This window comes from Symphalangus syndactylus, chromosome 3 (assembly GCF_028878055.3).
Source record: "Symphalangus syndactylus isolate Jambi chromosome 3, NHGRI_mSymSyn1-v2.1_pri, whole genome shotgun sequence".
Classification (NCBI taxonomy): Eukaryota; Metazoa; Chordata; class Mammalia; order Primates; family Hylobatidae; genus Symphalangus; species Symphalangus syndactylus.
This window is the reverse complement of record NC_072425.2, coordinates 40,210,054-40,237,257: the sequence shown is the minus strand read 5'-3', so window position 1 is coordinate 40,237,257 and position 27,204 is coordinate 40,210,054. Positions and strand designations below refer to the sequence as shown.

At 35.9% G+C, this 27,204-nt stretch overlaps 2 protein-coding genes and 1 long non-coding RNA gene across 4 annotated transcripts in view; 1 reads left to right on the top strand and 2 right to left on the bottom strand.

The window, feature by feature from the left end:
- Positions 1–14,366, bottom strand: part of LOC129479077 (olfactory receptor 13C9) — an 85,159-nt gene extending 70,793 nt beyond the window's left edge. The window contains 1 exon segment of the mRNA XM_055271626.2: positions 14,253–14,366. The gene's annotated coding sequence lies outside the window, so the exon portion shown is untranslated.
- Positions 11,143–26,200, top strand: NIPSNAP3A (nipsnap homolog 3A). Of its 2 annotated transcripts, XM_055271631.2 has the most exons (6): positions 11,143–13,978; positions 17,060–17,270; positions 19,000–19,158; positions 20,647–20,796; positions 25,170–25,256; positions 25,347–26,200. In XM_055271631.2, exons 1-6 carry the CDS (start codon positions 13,919–13,921, stop codon positions 25,421–25,423), a joined length of 744 nt encoding a protein of 247 aa, XP_055127606.1. In that variant the 5' UTR covers positions 11,143–13,918; the 3' UTR covers positions 25,424–26,200. The 2 variants fall into 2 exon arrangements, with proteins under 2 accessions (XP_055127606.1, XP_055127608.1); XM_055271633.1 differs by lacking the exon at positions 20,647–20,796 and having other exon boundaries at positions 13,770–13,978.
- Positions 16,483–24,199, bottom strand: LOC129479082 (uncharacterized). Its single transcript, XR_008656545.2, has 3 exons — positions 21,760–24,199; positions 20,090–20,188; positions 16,483–17,333 (listed from the first exon to the last, which is right to left on the bottom strand). It is a non-coding gene; the product is annotated as an uncharacterized lncRNA (long non-coding RNA).
- Positions 26,201–27,204: the final 1,004 nt, after the last annotated feature.

The window sequence follows — 27,204 nt, the reverse complement described above, 5'->3', positions numbered from 1 at the left end:
CTTATATGGTAAATTGAAATTCTGGAAAAGAAGCTAACTTAAAAAAACAGTGGAAAAAGAGACAAGTAAAACAATTTTATATAAAAGGCACAAGGCAAACTCTATATTTCTTAGCTTTGGGTTAGGCTGGAAAATTTTACCACATTTTGAAACTAGTTATCTTACCGTAACAGTGAAATTATTAAAAGTCCTAAGAATGATTGAGCAGACATATATAGTGTATGCAAAACTGCATTGTGTTTCAATATGCATGTATATTATGACAGTAATTGCTTTAAATCTCTTCTCTAAGATACTGAATTATGAAAGACAGAATTTACTTTATTCTTATTTATTTATTTTGGAGACGGAGTTTCACTCTTGTTTCCCAGGATGGAGTGCAATGGCGCAATCTCAGCTCACAGCAACCTCAGCCTCCCAGGTTCAAGGGATTCTCCTGCCTTAGCCTCCTGAGTAGCTGGGATTACAGACACCCGCCACAACACCCGGATAATTTTGTATTTTTAGTAGGGATGGCGTTTCTCCATTGTTGGCAGGCTGGTCTGGAACACCCGACCTCAGGTGATCCGCCCACCTCAGCCTCCCAAAGTGCAGGGATTACAGGCATGAGCCACCGTGCCTAGCCTCCTTTTTAGTTTTATAATATAAAAAGTAAAATGATAATTGTCAGAATAAACTTCTCTATACAGATACTACAGAAGATACCTTCCTTTTTGTTCTTTTATGCCTGTGATTCAGTCTAGATTTTGCAGTCTTATTTGGCAGGCACACTTGAATTTCAAAATCTAAAACTTATAAAAAGTGGTTTTTAATAAATATTTTTAAATGTTTACAATAAAGTATATCACTTTTTAAAATTAATATATAAGTATATAAGCATATTTATAAATAAGCAAAATATAATGGTAAAATGCATATCTAAAAAGAAATATGGAAGTTGGTCTAAGAATGTCATAATGCTTCCTACACAGACTATTTATTACAGTTTTTAATAAATGAAGCATAGTCTGCTCTTCATAATGAATAATCTTATTATATTTTAATATCATCTAGCATAGTGTTTATTTTCTAAAAAGCTTTTCATAGAGTAAAAATGCCATCAATTAAAACAGAAGGCAAAAATCAATGGAATACTATCTTAGATTGTTTAAGCAAAAGCAATGAAAACTAGAATTCTGTATAAAACTATCTTTCAAGAGAGAAGGCAATATAAAGACATTTTTGGAAAAAAATGATTTTAACACTCAGAAAACTCTCGAAAGAAAGAAACTGTCCCCTAATAAAATGAATGTAATGGAAATCACTTTTCATAGAAAATAAGGAAATTGATAAATACATGGGTAAATCCAAACTGTCACTGACTTTGTAAAAAAGAGCAATTAGAGGACTTAAAAACAAGATAAAAATGAAATCTAAGATACAAATAACATGGAATATGATGAAAGGGGTTAGAAATCTGAGATAAACATTTTGAAGTCCTTCTACTATTCAGGAGGATTACAAATATATTAAGCAGAGATCGCATTAAGTTAAACATCCATCTTAAAAATTGCAACAATCTGTATGTGTGTGTGTAACTTTGTGCTCAAATAGTAGAAACTGTTTAAAATCCAATGAAATGTTTATAAAACTAAGGATGCATTGGGAAAGAAAGCAAGTCTCATTGAATACCAAAGAATCAGTATCATTCAAATCACAACCTATGTCCAAAATACAACATATTAGAAATTCATATTGAAAAGAGAAACTTGAAAAATACCCTTTTTTTTTTTTTTTTGAGACGGAGTCTCACTCTATTGCCAGGCTGGAGGGCAGTGGTGCAATCTTGGCTCACTGCAACCTCCACCTCCTGGGTTCAAGCAATTCTCCTGCCTCAGCCTCATGAGTAGCTGGGACTACAGGCATGCACCACCACACCCAGCTAACTTTTGTATTTTTAGTACAGATGGGGTTTCACAGATGAGTTGGCCAGGATCTCAATCTCCTGACCTTGTGATCCGCCTGCCTTGGCCTCCCAAAATGCTGGGATTACAGGTGGGAGCCACCTCGCCCAGCCCAAAAATGTCTTTTAAATGTGGAAATTAAAGACATACTTTTAAATAATTCACAAGTAAAAAAGATCACGATAGACATTTCAATATATGTATAACTTGATAACAATTACCACAAAAATTTGTGAGATAAAGAAATACTACAGTCAAACACATACATTAGAAAATAAGAAAGATTAAAAATTAATACTCTAAGAATCTGACTCAGAAAAAAAGGAAATGGCCTAAGATAGTACTGGAAGTCCTAGCCAGAGCAATCAGACAAGAGAAATCAGAAAGGAATCCCAATCAGTAAAGAGGAAGTCAAACTGCTGCTGTTCACTGATGTGATGGCATACCGAGAAAAACTCTAAAGACTCATCCAAAAAGCTCACAGATCTGATAAATGAATTCAGTAAAGTTTCAGGATATAAAATAAATGTACACAAATCAGTAGCATGCTATACATCAACAGCAACCAAGCTGAGAAACAAATCAAGAACTCCGTACCTTTTACAACAGTTACAAAAAAAAAGAAAGAAAGAAAATACTTAGAAATATACCTACCCAAAGAGGTGAAAGATCTCTACAAGGAAAACTACAAAACACTGCTAAAAGAAATCATCAACAACACAAACAAACTGAAACACATCCCATGCTCATGGATGGGAAGAATCAATATTGTGAAAACGACCATACTGCCAAAAGCAATCTACAGATTGAATGCAATTCCCATCAAAGTACCACTATCATTCTTCAGAGGTCTAGAAAAAACCATCTTAAAACTCATATGGAACCATAAAAGACCCCACATAGCCAAAGCAAGAGTAAATAAAAAGAACAAATCTGGAGGCATCACATTACCCAATTTCAAACTATACTATTATACAAGGCTATAGTTACCAAAACAGCATGGTACTGGTATGAAAATAGGCATGTAGGCCAATAGAACATAATAGAGAACCCAGAAATAAAGCCAATTATTTACAGCTAGCTGATATTTAACAAAGCAAACAAAAACATAAAGTGGGGAAAGGACACCCTATTCAACAAATGGTGCTAGGATAATCAGCAAGCCACACATAGAAGAATACAATGGGATCCTCATCTCTCACCTTATATAAAAATCAACTCAAGTTGGATCAAAGACTTAAATCTAAGACCTGAAACCACAGAAATTCTAGAAGTTAACATTGGTAAAACTCTTCTAAACACTGCAATTAGGCAAAGAGCTCATGACCAAGAACCCAAAACCAAATGCAATAAAAACAAAAATAAATAGATGGGGCTTAATTAAACTAAAAAGCTTCTGCACAGCAAAAGAAATAATCAGCAGAGTAAACAGACAACCCACAGAATGGGAGAAAATATTCGTGAACTATGCATCCGACAAAGGACTAATATCCAGAATCTACAAAGAACTCAAACAAATCAGCAAGATAAAAACAAATAATTTCATCAAAAAGTGGGCAAAGGACATGAATAGACAATTCTCAAAAGAAGAAAAAAATGGCCAACAAGCAATAGCTAAAACATGGAAGCAACTCAAGTGTCCATTGATGAATGAATGGATATGCAAAATGTGGTATATACATAAACAAAATATTTTTCAGCCTTAAAAAGGAAGCAAATTCTAATACATGCTACAACATGGTAAAGGACTGAGGACATCGTATTGAATAAGCCAGTCACAAAAAGATAAGTACTGTATGATTCCACTAATATGAGGTAGAGTCATCAAAATTATAGATACAGAAAGTAGAAGGGTAGTTGCCAGGGGCAGGGGGAAGGAGAGAGTGGGGAATTATTATTTAATGGGCACAGAGTTTCAGTTTTACAAGATGAAAAGAGTTATGGAGGCCGGATGCGGTGGCTCACACCCATAATCCCAGCACTTTGGGAGGCCAAGGCAGGTAGATCACCTGAGGTCAGGAGTTTAAGACCAGCCTGGCCAAGATGGTGAAACCCCATCTCTACAAAAATACAAAAATTAGCCAGGCATGATGACGGGTGCCTGTAATCCCAGCTACTCAGGAGGCTGAAGCAGGAGAGTAGCTTGAACTCAGGCGGTAGAGGTGGCAGTGAGCCAAGATCGTGCCACTGCACTCCAGCCTGGGTGACAGTTCAAAAAAAAAAAAAAGACAAGAGTTCTGGAGATGGATGCTGGTGATGCTTGCACAACACTATGAATATATTTAATACCACTGAACTGTACACTTAAAAATGGTTAAGATGGTAAATTGTGTGTTATCTGTATGTTTATATTTTTTATTTATTTACCAGGCCCAAATAATTTCCCTGGATAATTCTAACACATTTTCCAAGAACAGGTAACCCCTGTGATATATAAATTGGTTCATAAACTAGGCACTCATAATTTAAAATAAATAACTTAGCAAACTACAAACAAGCAAACTTTTAAAACTGATATAAGGGGTATTTATCAAAAGCTTACAACTGACAAATCCCCTTTAAGTTTACGAACAAGATAAGAATGCTGGCTTTCACTTTTTTATCCCCCTGCAGAGAAACAGTCTTGCTCTGTCACCGAGGCTGGAGTACAATGGAGTAATCATGCCTCATTGTAACCTTGACCTCCTTGGCTCAAGTGATCCTCCCACCTTAGTCTCTTGAGTAGCTATGACATACATGCTAATTTTTTGTTTGTTTGTTTATTTTTGAGACAGGGTTCTCTCTATGTTGCCCAGGCTGGTCTTCAGCTCCTGGCTTCAAGTGGTCCTCCCCCTCTGGCCTCTCAAAGGGCTGGAATTAGAAGTCTGAGCCACTGTACCAGGCCTGTTTTCACCTCTTATAGTCAACATTGCACAGAGGTCCTATGTACGACAATAAAGAGAGAAGCGGGCAGTGGGAGAAATAAAAATTGGGAAGGGAAAGAGGGAAGAGGGGAGAGGGGAGAAAGAAAAAGAGAAAAATGGGAAGAAAGGAAGGAAAGAAGGAAGGGCAGGAGGGATAAAGGAAGGAAAAGGAGTCGTAAAGACTGAAAAGGGAGAAACAAAATTGTCATTATTGCATAAAAATAAGATAACCTCTGTAGGAAGTCAGAAAAAAATCCATTAGAAAATCTTAAAATGTAAACTAATAAAAGGCTTTTTAGCAAGGCTGCCAACCACAAGATCAACTCAATGGTATTTTCTGCAGGAAATACAATTGGTTAGAGAATATACTTTAAAGTGCATTTCATGACATCAAAAAAAGTATAAAATGCCAATGAATAAAAACTGCATAAGGAATTTTTGAGGAAAAGTATAAATCGTCATTAAAGCACACAGAAAAACCTCCCAAAAATTGGGGATACAAATTTTGTTCATGTTAGGAAATTCAAGAATAAATATATGAATTTATTCAGAATTTCTCTGTAAATCTAATTTGTCAAAATAATACTGAGATTTTTTTTTAGTTTCTCAAACTTATCCCAAAATTCATACTGAATAGCAAAGAGAAAGAATAGCCAAGACAATGTTGTAATAAGAAATATATATTTACTATACAAAATGTCAAGATGGATAATAAACCTACAGTAATTCAAATTGCTTAGTACTGATAAAAGTAAGACAAATTAATCAATGGAACAGATTAGAAGGATCCAGAAACAGCCTGGGCATCTGTGGAGGTTTATATCCCAAGTGAATGGTCTTTGATTTACAATGGCATTACAAATCAGTAAGGAACGAATGAAGTATTTAATAAACTGTTCTTTGGTAATGGACTACTAATATTGAAAAAAAAGATCTAATTAAACCTACACCTCACACTGTGACTAAAATAAATTTGATTGACATTAAATACCTAAAGGCCAAAAGCAAAACTGTAAAAATATCTACAGGAAAATATAAAAGAATATCATCATGCACAAGGAAAAAGAAAGTACACCTTAAGTAGGGGGAAAAGCACAAAAACATAAAAGACCAATAATTTAAATTTAGAAACATCTCTATGGCAAAATACTCTCAGAAAGTTTAAATAATAGCTACAAATGGAAGCATATCAGTAAAACATACATCCAAAAAACAAAGATTAGTCCAGAAGTTTTTGTTTGTTTGCTTTGTTTTGTTTTGAGATGGAGTCTTGCTCTGTTGCCCAGGCTGGGGTGCAGTGTGGCACAATCTCTGCTCACTGCAACCTCTGCTGCCCAGGGTTCAAGCGATTCTCCTGCCTCAGCCTCCCAAGTAGCTGGGATTACAGGCGTGTGCCACCACGCCCGGCTAATTTTTTTGTATTTTTAGTAGAGACAGGGTTTCAGCATCTTGGCCAGGCTGGTCTTGACCTCCTGACCTCATGATCCACCCGTCTCGGCCTCCCATCACTTTTGGGTGATGGGATTACAGGCGTGACCCACCATGCCCGGCCGGAATATAAATATATATATATATATATATATATATTTTTTTTTTTTTTAAAGCATTCAAACCAAGCCAGGCATGGTTGTGCACCTCTAATTCTAAGCACACCTTGCGAGGCTGAGGGGACAGGATTGCACCATTCAAATCAATATGAAAAAGATGAACAACAAAATAAAAAATTGGGCCAAGAATATAAACAGGGACCTCAACAAAAGAAAAACAACATGGTCTATAAAATTATGAAAAGATTCTCAATTCACAAGAAATCAGAGCAATATAAATGAAATCAATGAAACATTTTTCATCCATAAGATATGCAAATATTAAAGTCTTACAAGAATTGCAAGAATATGCAGGAACAGGAAATACGATTCACTGCCTGGGAGCATAAATGGCTACAGTGAACCAAAAAGTATAAAGTTGATTCATTAATTCCACTTACAGGGATGTGCCTAAGGACTTATCTACAAAATTACTCATTGAAGCATTATTTATAAACGTGGGAATATTAAAGTATCAAAAGAGGAAAGAGGAATGAAGTTACAATATGCTCAAATATTGGATTGTAAGAGAGCAATTAAAATGAGCCAACCAGCTCTAAATGGCTTATTTTGTTACCTTTGGCAAACCACCTAACTTCTTTAAGCTTCCTCTTTGCTTTGTGTTTTAGTCTAAAATGTAAATATCAGCTTTACAAAGTGAAATGAAAGACAGTAAGAAAGGACTTAAGTAAAAGGTATACTACATAACAGCATGTAAGAAATATCAGATATAATAAAATCTGATGGCCCCTTTTCGGTAAATAGGCATCACTGACATTCTCTGAGGAAAAAAGGGATGAGAACCGAACATATGATCTGGGAATATTAAGTAAATATTTCTTAAAACCTTTAAAAAATGAAAGGGCAGCCAAGTAGGTATGAGAACTAACCAAAGAGGGCTCAGTTCTCAATAAACAGGTAATTATAAAAGAGACTTTAGTAATATAGATGAACAAATATGCTTCATTCCAAAAACAAAAAAGAGAAAACAAAAAACAACAAACAGGCAAAGGACCAACTGTTTTTGTTTGTTTTTGAAACTCTCACCCAGGCTGGAGTGCAGTGGTGCATACTTGGGCCACTGCAACCTCCAGCTCCTGGGTTCAAGCGATTCTCCTGCTTCAGCCTCCCAAGTAGCTGGGATTACAGGTGCCTGCCACCACACCTGACTAATTTTTGTATTTTTAGTGGAGACACAAGGTTTCACCATGTTGGCCAGGCTGATCTTGAACTCCTGACCTCAAGTGATCTTCCAGTCTGCCTCCCAAAGTGCTGGGATTACAGGCATGAGCCATAGCACCTGGCAAGACCAACTGATTTTTAATAAAAAAAATATGAAACAGGACTTATACTGAAGTACCCTCTAAAGTTATGACTTTTATTAACTTTCTTCTCAGTTTTTATTTTGTGCTAAGTGGAAGCTTCAGATGACTCCAAGGGAGTATGAAAATTGGGAAACGTATTTCTTTTTTTTTTTTTTTTTTGAGACGGAGTCTCGCTCTGTCGCCCAGGCTGGAGTGCAGTGGAGTGATCTCGGCTCACTGTAAGCTCCACCTCCCGGGTTCAAGCCATTCTCCTGCCTCAGCCTCCCGAGTAGCTGGGACTACAGGCGCCCGCCACCACGCCCGGCTAATTTTTTGTATTTTAAGTAGAGACGGGGTTTCACCGTGTTAGCCAGGATGGTCTCGATCTCCTGACCTCGTGATCCTCCCGTCTCGGCCTCCCAAGGTGCTGGGATTAAAGGCGTGAGCCAACGCACCCGGTGGGAAATGTATTTTTTTAATACTCAGTATCTTTATATGAGAAGAAAATAATTTTGGATATGAAGGCAACTTCTAATAGCAGTATTAAGCTATCATGAAAAGACAACTTAGAATGTTTTTCAGAGGGAATATTAATCTGAGAAGTTCTAATTTCCCATAAACTATTTCTGTTAACCTTCAAAAGCGATAGTGAGGCATTTGAACTTAGTTCAGAAAGAATGTGTCGAAAATCCTAGGCAGTATCCTGAAACACCTAACAAGGAGCAAAAGAGGCAATAGGCCCCTTTTGGTTGGACCACAGCCTACTTGCCCCTTGCATTAAAGTTCTAGCTTTCAATACAACATTGAGAATAAATAAAATACAACAAACTTATAGATGCTATAAAAACAATCAATGAGGGTAAAGTAAATCTAACTCAGATTGGAAAGTTAATCAATTACCCAGCTAATAGGTAGCTGGGACAACTTGTGGAGGTAAAGGAAACACTGGAGAGCATTGAATAATGAGTGTTCATTTGGAAGAGGAACTTAATGAAAAAAATATGTACAAACGAAGTGTAGTAGTGCTTAAAGCTAGAAGATGTCTTGACTTAAACACCTAGAAAAAAAAGCCATATTTAATATGAAAAATCTGAAACAAATAGCAAAATTTTCAGAAATATTTGTCTAATAAAATTTCTCCCCAACTCCAGTTGTGAGGCACAGGGATTATTCAAAGCAAAAGATCTGCAAAGCCTATTTTAGGAAATAATTGTATTCACTGATGTCAGGTTTTAAAATGTCATTGGCACTAAAATTCATTTTCCAATGGAAAACATAAAGTCAATTAATTTTTATATCTAAAAAGAGGTAATGGATATATAAACATGTTTATGTGTTTTACAAATAAAATACTTTATAAATAGAAAAAATTTAAATAAATTTCTAGTACATTTAAATATTTAGCTATACACAAGTCTTTACTGCTATTTACTGTAAGAACTCTAGCTGAAAAGAGACTAACAGAAATATCAAGACATGCTGACCACCTCAGAAAGAAGGATGCAGTGAAGGTTTTTTCTTTTTTCTTCATTAAGGCATTTAATTCAATGTTCAACATACAACAGGTTCTTAACAAATATTTGGTGATATGAGTAGGTCTCTTTTTAAAGAAAATTGAAAAAAATTGATTTGTATTTTTATTACCTTTTTTATTATTATTAACCCACTTTATTATTAGTAGTAACCTGACTTTACAGAAGTTTTTCTTCTATACATAATCCAGTATCACACACAAAAAAACTAAGTTAAGTCCACTCTATAAATACCTATAACTTACATTACAGAAACTCACAGAAATGTGCACTGATACCTAATGAAGGAAAAGTGAGTCTATGCCACCATCTAGTGGCTGCAGAATAATAAAGCACCAAAACAAGAAAGTACCCAGGGATGTGGTACCAGAATATAAGCATCTAGAGTTTACATCTACTGCCCTCCTATTCAGTTGGGCCAGCATTGGCACTACCTGGCCTATTCAGTTGGGCCAGAATTGGGTCTACCTGCTTGCTTCTGCATGAGTCTGACCTTTGGAAAAAAACCAAGCGGGAACACCATCAGGTAGAGTGTTTCCTTTGCTCACCTCATGCAATTTCCACCACCTTTCAACTGATACCTATTTGTTATGAAAGGTTAAAAAAAAAAAAAAATGCATCTTCACACTCATCAGACCAGATGGGCAATAATAAAAAATTGTTCAGGAAAACCTCATACACTGCTATCAAACAGTCTAGCACTATTTAGTAAAGATGAATATGTACATCACTTACGACCCAGCAATTCCACTCCTGGGTATGTAATCCAGAGTAGTGGTTTGTAATCTCCAGTACACAGATCCTAAGTGAAACTATGGATGGAATTCAGAGGGTCTGATAAGTTGGATGGATGACAGTTCCATCTTTATTGGCACCAACTTCTAACTAAAATTAACCATTTCCTTTGTTTATGAAGGTAGGCAACAAACCACAATATTAGCAGGACCTGTGACTTTGTAACCAATAAATATTACAGATAATGTCAAATTCCATTTATAGTTGTTGCAAATACATAAAAATTTCTTCCACACTTATCACTACTTCAAAATTACGTCTTTTACCCCCACCATTAGATTTGTTATTTATTGCCCTAATAAAGAAGCATGTCTATTTCTTTTTTAAAAGTTTTCTTTTATATTTCATTATTGTAGTTCAATTTTTTCATATTTGTTTTTTGTGTTTTGATGATTCTAGTTTAATTTTTTCACTGTATTTGTTTTCTTTGCAACTCTATGTATTTGTTATACATTTAAAATCATTTACGGTCCATAGGCTCACAAGATTTTGAAAGGAAAGACACAAAAAAAGGTAATACCTGCCCTAGAGAAATTCTTCTGGCAGAACCAGGAGACATCCACAAATAAATTCAAACAGCTTTGTTTATAAAAAAACAAGGTATTTTCATGTAATGGAATAGCATACAAAAGGGATGTGAATTATTACGACTGCATTAATGTGAGTGATTTCCAAAATCCTAAAGTTATAACTAACAACTATGTAACAAAATAATAAGATTAGTTGATAAACAATCTAAAACATGCAAACCAAAGCAATATATATATTATTTGCAAACCAAAGCAATATATATATATACTTTAGTGTATATAGATAACTTTAGAGTATATATAGAGAATATATATATATAACTTTAGAGTTTTATATATATATATTTGCAAACCAAAGCAATATATATATAACTTTAGAGTTATATACAAACGTAGTTGAATTATTTCAGAAAAATCAATATAATAACACAAAATTTGGGATCATGGTTACTTGAGGGAATTGGAGGAGAGGGTGGTAAGAAGAATGTGGCCAGGAATGAACATGTATTGAGATTCTGAGTTGCTGGCAATACCCTTTTTCTTAAGCCTTGTGGCAAGAGCACAGACATTCACTTTATTATTCTTCTTTAAAGTGTACAGATATCTCATGTACACTTTCGTACCTATGATAAATGTTTCATGTTACCTTCCTAGATAGGTCATCTTTGTCTATCCAATCCAAAATAACTACCCAGTTACTCTATATCATATGAGCCTATTTTAATAATCTAGTTTTTTTGGTATGATTTTTCTAGCTTTGAATTATCTATCCTTTGGACTATTTGGCAGAATTTCAGGATATGCAACAATAATTTTCAAAATATGTTTCCTATACATTTTCCAGGCAGTTTAGGGATATGTTTTTTTAAATAGCCACTGAACAACATTACATTTTAAATTCTGTCTAAAAGCTATTTTCCACTACAAATCTAAAATTACCTTAATAATCACATCTCTTTTAAAAATAAATGGTAAACTGAACTGGTTTTACAATTGGGCTTCAAAGTCTGTGCCACTTTGTAGCAATCTGAGAAAATTCTCTCTTCAGACTTCACCTTTCTCACAAAACGGAGATAAAGCTTAACTCACAGTATTTTGAGGATATTTAAAACCTGTGAGAAAGCGAATAGGAGAATATTTTAGCTACTTAGAAGCACTTAACAATGTTTAGCCATCTCTCAATTGTAGCCATGAATTTTGCCCCTACCTGTATTTTCCTCTTGGAAATTCCTCTTGGAAGTTCCCTGTACCTTTCTGCTGGATGGATACAGTTAATGATGAGACTAGGAAATGGCAAAGCCACAGGGTAGAAGCCTGGCTCCCTAATTCACAATGTATAGAAGAGCTACCTGCCAACTAGAAAAACGCACTTTGTATTCTTATAAAAAATAAACTCCTATAGTGTTTGAGTAATAATACACTTTTTTGTGTGTTGATTTACAAGAGCTATTTAGTCTACCCTAATTAATATATTATTGAAAGATACTACCAAATGCTGAGTGTTCTGGCCTTCTTCCTTCCTCAGCCTCAGGAAACTGGCAGCAAGGCTTTTCTCACACAGATAGGATACTGGAAGTTTCCCCTCCCTAACACTGACTACACAGATAAATAACTTGCAGATAACAGTTTGGGGGAGGGGATACAGCCTTCAGTGAAATACCCAGGTCAGATCACCTCACAGTGAAGCCCACTATTTGAAGAGATCCACCTGTGCTTACAGTGCTTTTAACATTTTTTTCTCACTCCAAAACATATTTTTAATGTAAACATCAATAAACGCAGGAAGGAAAGTGTATTTTGAGGGAGTGGTATGAAGAAACCTAAATCCTAAATATCCAACTCAATAGCTAGAATCCTGAGCACTTTTAGAATTCCACTAGCGCTTTTATTCTTCGTATCTTACTTTATTTTTCTTTATATTATTTGACAATCCCTGATATATTTACCCCTCCTTTGTTTATCTGTTTCCTCCAACCTGGATGTTCCAAGAGGACGGGACTTTGAATTTTGCTCAATTCTGTACCCCAGTTTCTGGAAAAGTGCCTGGAACATGGAAGGAATTTAGTAAATATCTGTTGAATAAGTAAATGGATTGGCAATTACAGGGTTTAAAAAAAAGATCTAAGAAAATAATTTACTCATATAGATCCAGTCCCGATACAAATGATTTCTTTAGTCTTGCATGGTTACAAATAGATGTCTCTCTTCTAGAAAAACTGAGGCAATCCTTCCGAAATAACTAATTTTAAAAAGCCTCCCTTCCTGTGAACAGACAATTCCAAAGCTCTTCCACAAGGCACTACCAATACAACCACAGGTCATGGCCCTGTAATCCCTCCCTAGTACTCATGATGTAAGCAATCTTACATTAATGTGCACAATAATGTAATTATTAGCAAGAATAATGTAAACATTAATATAGATTACTGTAAATTAGTAATGTAATTACTGTAAATTAATTAACATAAGCATTATTAGATGCAGGAAGACAAGTGAATTTGGGGGCAGTGGCATCTATGAGACATAAATCCTCATCTGCCACAGAAGGAAGTCAACACATACTATCCATAACTGAAAATGCAATAAACAGCAGAAAATACTTCTTACTTAAAAATACAGAAACAAGCATTAAATGAAACAGCTTAAAATGTTGAAGGTGGTTACTCTGGGAACCAATACTCCCGGACTGGGAGGACTAGACCAGGATATGTTTAACTTTGACTTTTTCATTTCAGGCTCGATGCTGCCATTTCTCTGAGCTCGTGGAAAACTTGATCTAAATCTTAATTAGGAGCCTTCTAAGATGGAGAACACATTCATTGCAGAGAGGTCAGGCTCAAATACACGTCTATCACAACATCTAAAACTTAACTCAGGAAAAAACCTCCACGATTTTAAATACAAAGCACTGCACATGCACGCACTCAACACCTCTCCTTCTTTCTCCATGGACAACACACCCACAACCCCTGCACATTTACCAATCAACACAACTGAGCAGTGGAGCGAATGAGGTGAGTGAGGGCCCAGAAAGTTGGAGCAGGAACGATCCGAGCCTTCAGTTAATCCTAACGTCACCTCTAACGTTTGAGGTAAGAATGTTTCAGGAAACCAAGGGGGACCAACGCTCAGCACAGTAGAGAAAGACACCAAGCTACGGGGACCCGCCGCGCCTCCCGCGCCGGGGTGGAGCTGACCCCGCCGAGCCCCGCCCCAGCCTGCGTCTGCCAATGATCCAGAAGCCGCTCCTTTCTACTCGGGAAACCTTCAGAGGAGTCTCAGAAAGGACACGGCTGGCTGCTTTTCTCAGCGCCCAAGCCGCGCCATGCTTGTCCTCAGAAGCGCCCTGACTCGGGCGCTAGCCTCACGGAGGCTGGCGCCTCAGGTACCGGCCGCGGGGGTGCCCAAGCCTTCACCCGAGGGGAGGGGAGGGGCGGGGAGTGTTCCGGGAACGTGCGAGCAATGCGCATGCGCTCTGCGCTACGCGCGCCCAGACTTGGGGCCCCACCGAGATTCTAGCGTGAGCCCCGGAACCCCAAGACAGGGGTACCCGGAACGCGCGTGAGGAGGAGGCCGCTGCTAGGGGAATACCCTCAGCCCGGGTCGTCTCGCGGGCAGTCGCGGTCAGAGGGCTTTTCTAGCCTGGATGCCATACCCACCGGGACACTCCAATGGCGCCGGCTGTTTCGTTTTTGCGGCCCAGCTACGTCGCGGCTGCGGCCCAGGGAGCGCTCCCATGTTGTCACCTGACGCTGTGGAGCCGCCGGTGGAGTCGTAGCTTTCCAAGCCACCGCCCTCTCTAGACATCAGGTTGAAGGAGGGAATTGCCGACCAGCCGCTTGCCACGGAACCGGCCTCCCCTTTTTAAGTGAAACACACAACTTCCGAGCATTTCGCGGAGACCCTTGAAGAGGAGGCCCAGGGTCCCGGTGGGGCTGGACCCTGCCCGCCACTCGCGCTTCGTGCGGTCGCTCCCCCAACCAGGCAGGACCGGAGCCTCCTATCAAACAGGACAATGACAGACAGACTCTTTTAACCTTAAATGAGAAATGGACAAAATGGAGCTTGTGATTCTGCCCTAACTTTCGGGAGTGGCCTATTCTATGGCTCCAACCTAGAAATTTCTTTTCCTTTTCATGTTTAGGACTTTACTCCTTTCTGAAGGAGCAGGATGGGAAGGGGATTAACCTGTCCTAGAGACAGACTGAGGAACACTAAAGAAGAGCAGCTCATGTCCATTCACCCCGGGTTAACAATGCAGTTTTTACCCTAATGATTCTCCAGTGGGGCAGGGCCAGGAATGACGTCCTTATGGCATGATTCCAAACTTTAAGTTTTTAAAAATGTCCATCAGTTGTTCTAAGTGAAGTGGAGGTCGTTGCTGGTGGGAATGATCCCTAACTTGGAGATAAGGGAGGATGGACGACTCATGATTTCTGCCCTAGCAGCTAAAAGTCATCCCTGCAACAAAATTCTTAACTCCTATCCGGCTCCCCCACCATACCCTACTCCCCTGCGGTCTTCCTTCTCTGGCACCACCTGTCCACATCTCTCTCTCTCACTGTAGGTTCCCTACTGTATATTAATACTGCCCAAAATTGTAAAAATGTGTACCTTTGATCAACTATTTTCTCCTCCAAATACAAATTCCTCGAATCAACCTGAAATCCATTTGTCAGAAATGCCCCATTGGCCTATCTCCTGATATATTTTATTATAATAATTTTGAAATTATGTATACTAGGCACTTGCTTCTTTACCAACATTGTTACTAGAGTTTGGTTTAAAAGCACAAAAACAGTGACCACAAAAGGCAGGGGCAGCTGCAGTTGTTTCTGTTGGTAGGCTTAGTCATTTGAGCAATAAGAATATAACTCACACACGAATAGAATTAACTCTAGATAATTATCATTAAGCCTTATCATACACAGTTACATAATTTTGTATTTTGTAAACAAAAATACGTCGGAGCAAAAGCCTACTGCTTTCAGACAGACATACTGGGTAGTCAGTATAAGCCCTAATTTGTCCATAGCTTTGTAGGTATCAAAACTGTCTTAATAGATTATTCTGGTGTAATCAACTTCAGGAAATGGCACATGCTAATCAAACTTACGTAAGATGGATTTATAAGAGTATCACGAGTGCCTGTGTGTATACCATGCGTGTATATATATGTGTGTGTGTGTGTGTACGTGTATGTGTATACATACATACACATAGATACCTACATAGAGGATAATCTTAGGCGAGGTATTTCTTACAGAAAGTTCAACCAGAACACAAATTAGAAATTTACACTGCGTGTATGACTATTACAAAAGGAATTAATGGTTCTTAAGTGATATTTTCATCAATGTGGTACAAGTGGATTCATTAAATGTTGTTCACATTGCATCTGTAATTAGAAACTAATAATCAGAAAATTTTGACTCAGTTTTCTTTTCTCAGCATTCATGTTCTACCATTATATTACAATGATTGGATAGGTCAGAGCTTTTTATTGTGTTAGTTACATTCCAGTCCTATTTTTGGTCAGTGGTTTACTTCACTGAATTTAGGAAATACTTTGACCTGAATTGTAATTTCCATTTTTTTCAAGAACCTAAAAGAGTTTTCTAGTAAACATTTTTTTATTATGCCTGTTAAAAGTTACGTGCGTACTTAATAAAGTTCTTTGATGTGCATAACTGTAACACATATGCTCTTGACTAAAGATGCAATATTGGCTAATAGGAAAACTTTTGTAAATTTGTTAGAATCCTAATTGTAGTTCTTGCAAAAAGAAGTATCATTAAGATCTCAGCGCCTTCTTATGAGCAATTTCTGAAAAAGTGGCTAAAGGTGACAGTGAACCCACACTAGGAAACAGTAACTACACACTCAGCATATTTAAGAGTAGTTGTCTTTATTGACACCTCTATGTAAACAAATGTATATGTGAGGCAGGAGAATAGGGCCTCGAGGCAGGGAACCTAAGGACTTCCTAGAACTAAATCAAACACCTCAGCTATGACAAGAAATACCCTCTTCATTTACATAGGGTGTACACAAGAGTAAATGACTTTGCAACTTTACTTCATCCTCTTCATTTATATACGGCTTACACCAAGTAGCCAATGGGACACCTCTAGAGGGTACTGAAACCCTAGAAAATTACGTAACCAGGGCCCTTGAGCCACTTGCTCAGGCCCACTCCTACCCTGTGGAGTGTGCTTTCATTTTCAATAAATCTCTGCTTTTGTTACTTCATTCTTTCCTTGCTTTATGCATTTTGTCCAGTTCTTTGTTCAAACACCAAGAACCTGGACACCCTCCATCAGTAATATATTGAGAATTGACAACAGAAGTACAAACATGAGTAATGAGTCTATGAGTGTCCCTTGTACCAGATTCAGATTAGGTTTTAACACAATATATGAATCCTGTCTTCTGAAGATATTTACATTTGTCTTATCTTCTTCAGGTGTGCTCATCTTTTGCTACGGGACCCAGACAATACGATGGAACATTCTATGAATTTCGTTCTTATTACCTTAAGCCCTCAAAGATGAATGAGTTCCTGGAAAATTTTAAGAAAAACGCTCATCTTCGGACAGCTCACTCTGAATTGGTTGGATACTGGAGTGTAGAATTTGGAGGCAGAATGAATACAGTGTTTCATATTTGGAAGTATGGTAAAGAGTCATCCAATTTTGGCTTTCAGTATAGATTTTCATTTTTCAGTATAGATTTTCATTCTGTTAAATGTAACATAAAACTTAGTTCTTGGATGTATATTATTATAGATACATACAGGTTAACTAAGACTTTTGAAAAGCAATACCAAAAAAAAATTCAGTTCTTATTCTTCCCAGTGGTACACCTCTAACCCCTTGCTTAAACATTACATTATATTACATTAAAAATTGGAAGACATGGCATCTCATATATCAAGCCATAAAATTGTGAACTAGACTTTAAACCTCAGAAAAATGTTAAAATGGTTTCCTGTAAAGATAGTTCATGAAAAATTTAAAGCAGCAATTGTAAAAGTCCAAGTGGATTAAGATCACAAAAGGAAAGGAGAAATCTTTTCTTTTTTTGAAGCTAGGGGGCTGGATATCAGTATTTTAGCAGAAATAATTCAACCATTTAAGGGACTTTACAAGTATGGAGGTTTATAGGGGATGATGGTTAACTTTCAATCCTCACTGAACTCTGAGATTTAATAATTCTGTTATGTTTAGAGACCACATTTGTTTCGTATCTGTACCCCCAGAGTTTTGAGGAATTCACTGTCATACTACTCTAGGGAGGTAAAAGAAAAGGAATGAAAGAGAGTTCTTCCCGTATTGAAACTAACCTACACCTGGTTTAGTAGAGGAAGGAGAATAAGTTACAAGAATGCCCAGAATGCTTGTTACTCCAGTGTCTACATCAGGACTTGATGATACCTAAAGAATTTTTAATAATTTCATTTAGTGTTTGGTTTAGGGTTTTTCCCTGTTAGAAGAAGCCCCATTAAAATACAGTTTATGCTTTAGATGTGGTACAAGTTGTATCATAGCCCATTGAAAAAAACTAAGCTCTGATATACCTCACTTCAGTTGTAAGATAGGTATTCTTCCTTATCCCAATGTAAACCATATGAAACTCTCTTGCTATTAGTCTTATGAGGTCCTAATGGTAATTATAGTACTAGGCCCATATATTGGCAGATGTATATAACTGTTTGGGTAACTTAAATAGAAGACAAGTGCTGGGGAGAAAGAATGGATGACAATAAGAGAATCAGCATTATTTCTTTGAAATCGGTTTGTTCAAAGGAGAAGAGCTTTAAAAAGTACAGTTGAACTTCACTCATGTTAAATTTGATTCAAGATGTTTTAACTTCACTCATGTTAAATTTGATTCAGGGTGTATCTGGACTTGACTACCCACCACCACCAAAGAAAAACAGTCTTTCTCTAAACTAGCACTATAAGTTAAATGCCTCAATCAAGTAAGAATAGTTCACATATACTGAGTATTGACTAGTGCCAACCACTATATTCTAAGCTCTTTTCATGTGTTAATTTAATCCTCATACAACCCTGGAGGTAGATGTCTTATTATCTCAATTTCACAGAAAGTGAGGCACAGAAAGATTCAATAACTTACCTAATTCACAAAACTGCCTACTATATGGTTGAGCCTATAAAGCCTATTATGTGACATTACAGTTAGTTGCATTTCTACTGCCCTTTTTGTCCTTGAGCAACTTCAGGGCAGATGGTCACATCTGTTTATGTTGGTGTCTCCAAAGGCCTAACACAAGGTTCTTATATGGCATCAATGACCATTGCTGATTTGAATGAAACCCAGAAAAGTACAGGTGATTTAAAATTGAATTTTTTATTTTTCTTAATTCTTTTCTTCCCACAGATAATTTTGCTCATCGAACTGAAGTTCGGAAAGCCTTGGCCAAAGATAAGGAATGGCAAGAACAATTCCTCATTCCAAATTTGGCTCTCATGGATAAACAAGAGAGTGAGATTACTTATCTGGTACCATGGTGCAAATTAGAAAAACCTCCAAAAGAAGGTAAGTCCTTCCTTCTTAGTCACTGAGTTTTGATGAATAAAATACTAAAGAACTTAAGTGATAAAAACTGAAGTTCCTTTGGAAAAAAATAAAATTAATTCTTTGTTTTATATAGAAACATACAGTGATTGTTGTGGTAAAAATAAATGGGAGCTCTTACCCCATCCTTTAAAAAAATGAGCATAAAATAATGAGATATTTTTCAAATTGAGACCTTGCAGATTTGTAAAGCTTAACTGTGTTATAGAAAAAGCTGACATGGTCAGTAGAGGTTGAGAATTTGTGCATTGGGAGCAAAGAACGTGTTGATAGGTAAGGGATAGCATATGAAGTTTTGCCATAATTTTAAAATAATAATTTTACATTTAAAATGTAAAAATATTTCCATAAATTATAATTAATCTTAAATCATTAAATACAGCTTTGCTTATAAAACTGAATATTTGGGGGAAACAGATTAGGTGAAACTGCCAAGCTATATTACTTTAATCTAACTTTTCTGTCTTCTTTCTTGTTTCTCAGTTTGAAAGTAATTGCTTAAGATTTGTTTTCTTGCTGATTTCATTTCTTGCTGACTTAAAGAAACTATTACCTCAATCCAGTTTTAAATAGAGGTCAGATTAGAAAAGCATAAACTCATTTAAATGTTATTTTACTTCCCTCATTATTCCCAACTTTGTAGTGTATTTAGGTTACAAAAAATTTACAAAGTCTTCCTTGGATCTTTACCTACTTAGGTGTCCCCTCAGCTCTCAGCACTATCTAAATAAAATAGTTCACTTCTCTGACAGTGTCAAATCTTGGTTCTCCTCCTCTGTGTACATCATTGCTTGGAAATTTTTACATGCTTTTCCTACTTGTCCCAGAGTTTCTTTCTCTCCACCAGCCCTATACTTCTGTCCAAAGTGTACAATACTTTTCAAGTATTTACCTGGATATTTAGGAAAAATAAAACCATCTCTTTAGGTTTGTTTTTTTTCCTCCAAAATTCAAAGATATCACTTCAGGTCCACTCTTTGCTTTGCTGTTCCTGTTAAAAGTGGAAACTTATAGGGAGAAATTATATGAAGAAAAACATAGCGGAAATTGGAAAGAATGAAAATATAGATTGGAAAATTCTTCTTTTATTCTTTTATTTTCTAAAAGCATAGACTTATGCAGCTCAAAATTCTATATTATTATACATTCTCAACAGTTTTTTAACAAATGTTATAGATTAAAAATATTTCAGATAATAGTTTATAATAGCTTCCAGTTCTTTTTGTCATCTGTATGATTAAGCATAACAACTCACTCTTAAACATGGGCAAGGACTTTCTAAACATAAAAGCAAAGAGAGTGCAAATATAATAAACATGTCTACATAATATGTATGCATGTCTGATCCTCCAAATCTGTGTGTGTAGATAGTGAAAGACTTTTCACTGAGAAACATGATTGGATATTGCTTGAATGTTTTCTGAAAAATTCTTTTTCTCCCTATTCCAGGAGTCTATGAACTGGCCACTTTTCAGATGAAACCTGGTGGGCCAGCTCTGTGGGGTGATGCATTTAAAAGGGCAGTTCATGCTCATGTCAATCTAGGCTACACAAAACTAGTTGGAGTGTTCCACACAGAGTACGGAGCACTTAACAGAGGTACAATTGTCCATTTCTTCTTATATGAAATTGTAATATATATTGTGACCTAAGTTCCTTGGGTCAGTTTCTTTCTCATTATAGAGTATATTTTATTATTTACTGCCAAATGTTTAGTTTTTTGTAATTTTTAAAATTGAGAAAATCTCTTTTACATCTTATTTATTTAGAATGTTAACTTATGAAACCTTCAAATGCTGAATAGCTGTTTTCCCTGATACATCAAAATGATTAAATTTTTTAAACTGAAGGAACCTCAGCTGGGCACAATAGCTCAGACCTGTAATCCCAGCACTTTTGGAGGCTGAGGGCGCGGATCACCTGAGGTCAGGAGTTCGAGACCAGCCTGGCAAACATGGTGAAATCCCGTCTCTAGTAAAAATAGAAAAAATTAGCCAGGCATGGTGGTGGGGGCCTGTAATCCCAGCTATTCTGGAGGCTGAAGCAGGAGAATCACTTGAATCCAGGAAGCGGAGGTTGCAATGAGCCAAAATCGTGCCATCGCACTCCAGCCTGGGTGACAAGAGCAAAACAACATCTCAAAAAAAAAAAAAACTGAAGGAACCTCAAGAAATAATCTGTTACTTTATCATTTCTTTTTCCTCTGAATGTACTTTTATTGATTTTTTTTAAATAATTTTACTTGGGGTAGGGAGATTATCTCTAAGCAAAAAAGTAATATATGTTTTGTATAAATATTAAAACCCCCCTCATAAAAATTTACCCATTTTCCACCACAGTTTTATATATATCTATACAGACAGATGTAGTAAATATGTATATATATTGAGGTAAATTTATATATGGATATAAATTTATTTAATAAAACACATACTTGGGGTATTTAACTTGTAATGTTGAAAAACATTTCAATCAGAATTTCAAGATTTTTTGTGGCAAATTCAGAAAAACATTTGTAAAGTTTATCTGAAAGGAGAAAAGAGCTGATGAGGTAGCTCATACCTGTAATTCCAGCGCTTTTGGGAGGCTGATGCTGGAGGATTGCTTAAGCCCAGGAGTTCACGACTACCCTGGGCAACACAGCTTGTCTCTACAAAAAAAAATTTTAAGAATTAGTTGGGCATGGTGGCAAACACCTGTAGTCCTAGCTACTTGGGAGGCTGAAGTGGAAGGATTGCTTGAGCCAGGAGTTCAAGGCTACAGTGAGCTATGATTGCACCACTGCACTCCAGCCCCTGAACAACATAGTGAGACCCTGTCTCTTAAAAAAAAAAAAAAGTAACGAAGGATAAATGTCTAAGAATAGCTAACAAATATTTGAAAGACTCATCATAATATCCTGTTGCCTTTCTATTATCTCTTTATGTCCAATGGACATCTCAAACCTAATATACCCATCTTTATGCAGAAATTCAACTTCTTGTAATAATCTGTCATAAGAAAATAGAATATATAAAAATAGATGTATATTCAGGTTGGAAAATACATGGAGGAGAAAATGTTATGAAAATTATTAGATGCCTATCTCACACCACATGTGAAAATAAAGTCAAGCTGGATTGTATATTATAATGAAAAAAATTTAATTCATAAAATTGGTAAAACAAAATGTAGATGAATTTATTTAATAATGTGGATTGGGACTATATTTGTAAGCCAAAAGCAAATGAAGAAACTATGAAGAAAAAAAAATCAACTTATGATTTTATTATACAAAGGCTCAAACTTTCTGGATGCCTGGAAATCACCATAAATGAAATTCAAAAGCAAAAATAAAAATTTATGCAAAAGTAGACATGCACATGGCTACTAAATATATATTAAGGAAAATGCATATTAAAACAATAATGAGATGCCATTTCTTTACCTTATAAAAGGTATACTTACATGGATATAGTATTAGGTCAGGAAAAAATAAGTACTCAGATACTGTGGAGGGTTCATATTAGCTTAATTTCCCCCAAAATTTGACAATAAAAAGAAAAGCCTTATTTTTATTGTTTTTGCCAGTATTACTTCTAGAAAATATGCCTGGGTGTGTATGTGTATAGGTGTGCTAAATTATACAGAAAAGAAATTTGAAAGTATATAACATACATAGTAGTCATATTTCAGTGAGATAAATGGTTAAGTCTCTATGTTAATATTCTTTTTTTTTTTTTTTTTTTTTGAGATGGAGCCTCGCTCTGTGGAGAGTGCAGGTGCGATCTCAGCTCCCTGCAACCTCCGCCTCCTTGGTTCAGGCGATTCTCCTGCCTCAGCCTCCCAAGTAGCTGGGATTACAGCTGTGTGCCACCATGCCTGGCTAATTTTTGTAGTTTTAGTAGAGACAGGATTTCTCAGGCTGGTCTCAAACTCCTGACCACAGGTGATCCGCCCGCCTCGGCCTCCCCAAGTGCTGAGATAAGAGGCATGAGCCACTACACCTAGCTTCTACCTTAATTTTCTATACTGCACATATGTAAGTTTTATTTTTAAAAAAAACTACAGAAAATGTGTGTTCATACACTTTTTAATCTTAAATTCATTCTCAGTGTTAGGAGAATTGGTAATCAGTACCTCATTTCTGGAGGACAGTGTATACTATATACACTATATGTAAGTACAGATATTTAAGACATGCTCTTTGGTTCCCTCAACTTAAATTCTACTTTATATTAAGGAAATAATCAGATTCAGACTGCCTAGGTTTGAATCCCAGGTACACTACTTACTTTTTGACTTTGGGTAAGTAAACCTCACCATACCTTAGTTTTTTCGTCTATAAAATGATAGATTATTATGAGGACGTAGATTATTATGAGAATTAAATGAGTTAATACATTAAAATGCTTAAAACTAGCCTGACACATAGTTGTATCATTCAATAAATGTCAGTAGTTGTCATTGAAAGTATTATTATAAACATATAGTTGTGCTCAAATGAAGTTTGTTAATATTGTTTACATTAAAGAAACATTGGAAATGTAGTATGACCTTTATGTAATACATACGTAATACAGAAATCGATATACATGTACATCATACCGTGTATTTACATAAGCTAAGCAAATATGCATATATATGTTTATTTGTATAAATATACAACCATATATAAAAATACAGGCCAGGTGTGGTGGTTCACGCCTGTAATCCCAACACTTTGGGATGCCAAGGCAATAGGATTGCTTGAGGCCAGGAGTTCGAGACCAGCCTGGGCAACAAAGTGGGAACCTGTCTCTACAGAAATAAAAATAAAATTAAAATTAAAAAATAAAAATACATATATACACAAATACAGAAAGAGATACACCAAATATAAAAGAGATACACCAAAAATAAAATGATTACAGTTTGTTTATAATCTGTATTTTCCTATACATCTAACATTTATATATTACAATTATAAAAACTTCATAAGCAATTTTGTACAAGAAGAACATTTATTCCAGTATTTTATAGAATACTGAAATATTGGAAATAGTCTAAATAGTCAACAATAAGGGGTTGGCATAATAAGTTGCTGTATCTGTAAGGAGGAATTTATATAACCATTAAAAATTAATAGTGCCATAGAAAATACTGTTGATTTTTAAAAACTTGTTACTAAGCTAAATCTGTTATTATAATATATAGTAAGACCCTGATTTGGTTTTACTCATATTTTGTAAAGGAAATACAATAAATTTCCATAGAGGTTTTCTCTATACTGTTAACATTATGCCACTTTTAATTTTCTTCTTTGTATAATGTAAAATTTGAATAGTAAACACAATTTGATCATAATTTTGCTTTTTTAAAAATTAAAGGAAAATATAGTAGGAAATCATAAAATTTGGGTCGTGTCTTGATTGTGCCTCTAGCTGTTTTACTTCAGTACTTCCGTTTTCCAGCCTTGTATTTCTTCATCTATAAAACCAATTTGATTAATTTATCAATTTCTCTAGCAAGTCTCTGACCCCTCTGAAATCTTATCAGTAACATATTTAGTTTTACCTTTTTGATATCATTATTTCGATTTAAAGAATAGGATGGTTTTGGCCAAGCGCGGTGGCTCATGCCTGTAATCCCAGCACTTTGGGAGGCTGAGGTGGGCGGATCACCTGAGGTCAGGAGTTCGAGACCAGCCTGCCCAACGTGGCAAAACCCCATCTCTACTAAAAATACAAAAAAAAAAAAATTAGCCAGACGTGGTGGTGGGCGCCTGTAATTCCAGCTACTCAGGAGGCTGAGGCAGGAGAATCGCTTGAACCCAAGAGGCGGATGTTGCAGTGAGCCGAGATCCTGCCACTGCACTCCACTCTAGGTGACAAGAGTGAAACTCTTCTTTCAAAAAAAAAAAAAAGAATAGGATGGGTTTGATTCATTTTTCTGTTATTTCTTATTTGTTAAGGCCATATTTTTTAGAAACTACTTGTGGTTTATTTCTGCAGTTCATGTTCTTTGGTGGAATGAGAGTGCAGATAGTCGTGCAGCTGGGAGACATAAGTCCCATGAGGATCCCAGAGTTGTGGCAGCTGGTAAGCTGTTTGACTAGGCATGAATTATTTTTAGAACAAATGTGTTTCAGTCAGTAACTCTATATGCCTTTCTATGAAATGTTTTTCCAGTTCGGGAAAGTGTCAACTACCTAGTATCTCAGCAGAATATGCTTCTGATTCCTACATCGTTTTCGCCACTGAAATAGTTTTCTACTGAAATACAAAACATTTCATTAACTGCTATAAGATCTGTCTGCTAATGGTGCTTAAATTCTCCCAAGAGGTTCTCAGTTTTATTTGAAGGAGGTGGTAAGTTAATTTGCTATGTTTCTTGCATTATGAAGGCTACATCTGTGCTTTTTAAGTACCACTTCAAAAAATAGTTCTGTTTACTTTCTGCATGGTATTTCAGTGTCTGTCATACATTAAAAATACTTGTCACTGTTTTAAGATCTTGACTCTTCATTTGTTTCAGAATAGCTCTTCTACTGTACTCTAACAACTCTGCTTTATAGCATTTTGTTGTATTCAAATGATAATGGTAGCATTTCCATGCTTGTGACAGCATTTTTAAATTATTAATATATTTTATCAACCTTTCCATCATGTCTGTTTTCCTGGTTTTTTTGGTTGTTTTTTGTCCAGTAAAATTTATTTTGTAATACCAAATAGGATTCATGAAAATTAACATATTTCTTTACTATGGAAAACCACATTGTCATTTGTGACATCTATGTTAAATATGGTTTTCACATTAGTTATTTGTCACTTACTTGGAAAATGATGCTGTTAGGTCCTGGTATTAAAAATCTAGAAAAGACTTGTTGGTTTATATGCTGAAATGTCTTTATTTATCATTAATTTTAACTACTATTTACTTCATTTTGGATCCTGTTTAACAAAGATACTTGAGACATCCATTTGTTTTAATGAAATCTTTATGGATATGGAAATGCTTGCCCTAATAAAAGCCTACATATACATTCTGGTTCTTTTTATTGAGTTTTATATATTTATCTTCTCTGAAGCTATTGCTGTATTGCTATAAGGTAATGAGACAGTACCAATTTACCGTCTTTACTGTAAATATTAAGTTACCTCAAGAAAATTGTATCCCACTAACCCCAGAATCAGATTTTCTTTAGTACTGTCACAGATGTGGTAGTGTTTTCCTACAAACAACTTTAATTTTTGTTTTAATTGAGTGCTTCCTATTAAAGTAGATTTGGTACTTCCAAGACTATGAAATCTATATTTACAGCTATGTTATTTTTACATTTCTATGTTATTTTATATTTCTATTTTACACTGTTGTTACATATAGCTAAGATAGTAAATTATGAATTAGCTGTCTGAGGGAAATTGGAAAAGCAGAAAGTATAGTAACCCCTCATTTATCTAGCTCCCAGGGATTCAAAGGACAGATGAGTTTCCTACACTAAGGCAAAGAAGACTCAACACTGGAGGTAAAAACCTATCATGGAAGTTAGAGGCATTGGCTCTGAGTTTTGTCTAAGAGTCTTCCATCTCAGTGTTTATTTGGAAAGTTTTCACTCAGGAAATTTAAGCATCTAGAGTTTACATGTACAGCTGCTGTCCTCCTACCCAGTTGGGCCAGCACTGGATACACCTCTCCTGCTTTTGCATGAGCCTGACCTTAAAAAAAAAAAAAAAAAAATGCAAGAACATCATCAGGTAGATTGTTCCCTTTGCCCACTTGTAATTCCCACCATCCTTCAACTAATACTTATTTGTTATGAGAGGTGTAAAAATGCATCTTCACACCATCAGATCAGATGGGCAATAATAAGAAATTGGTCAGGAAAACCTCATACACTGCTATTAAGAATATACATTTGTAGAACAGTTTGGCACGATTTAGTAAAGATGAATATGTACATAACTTATGACCCAGCAATTCCATTCCTAGTTATATACTCTAGAGTAGTGGTTTGTAACCTCTAGTACACAAATCCTGAAGGAGTCT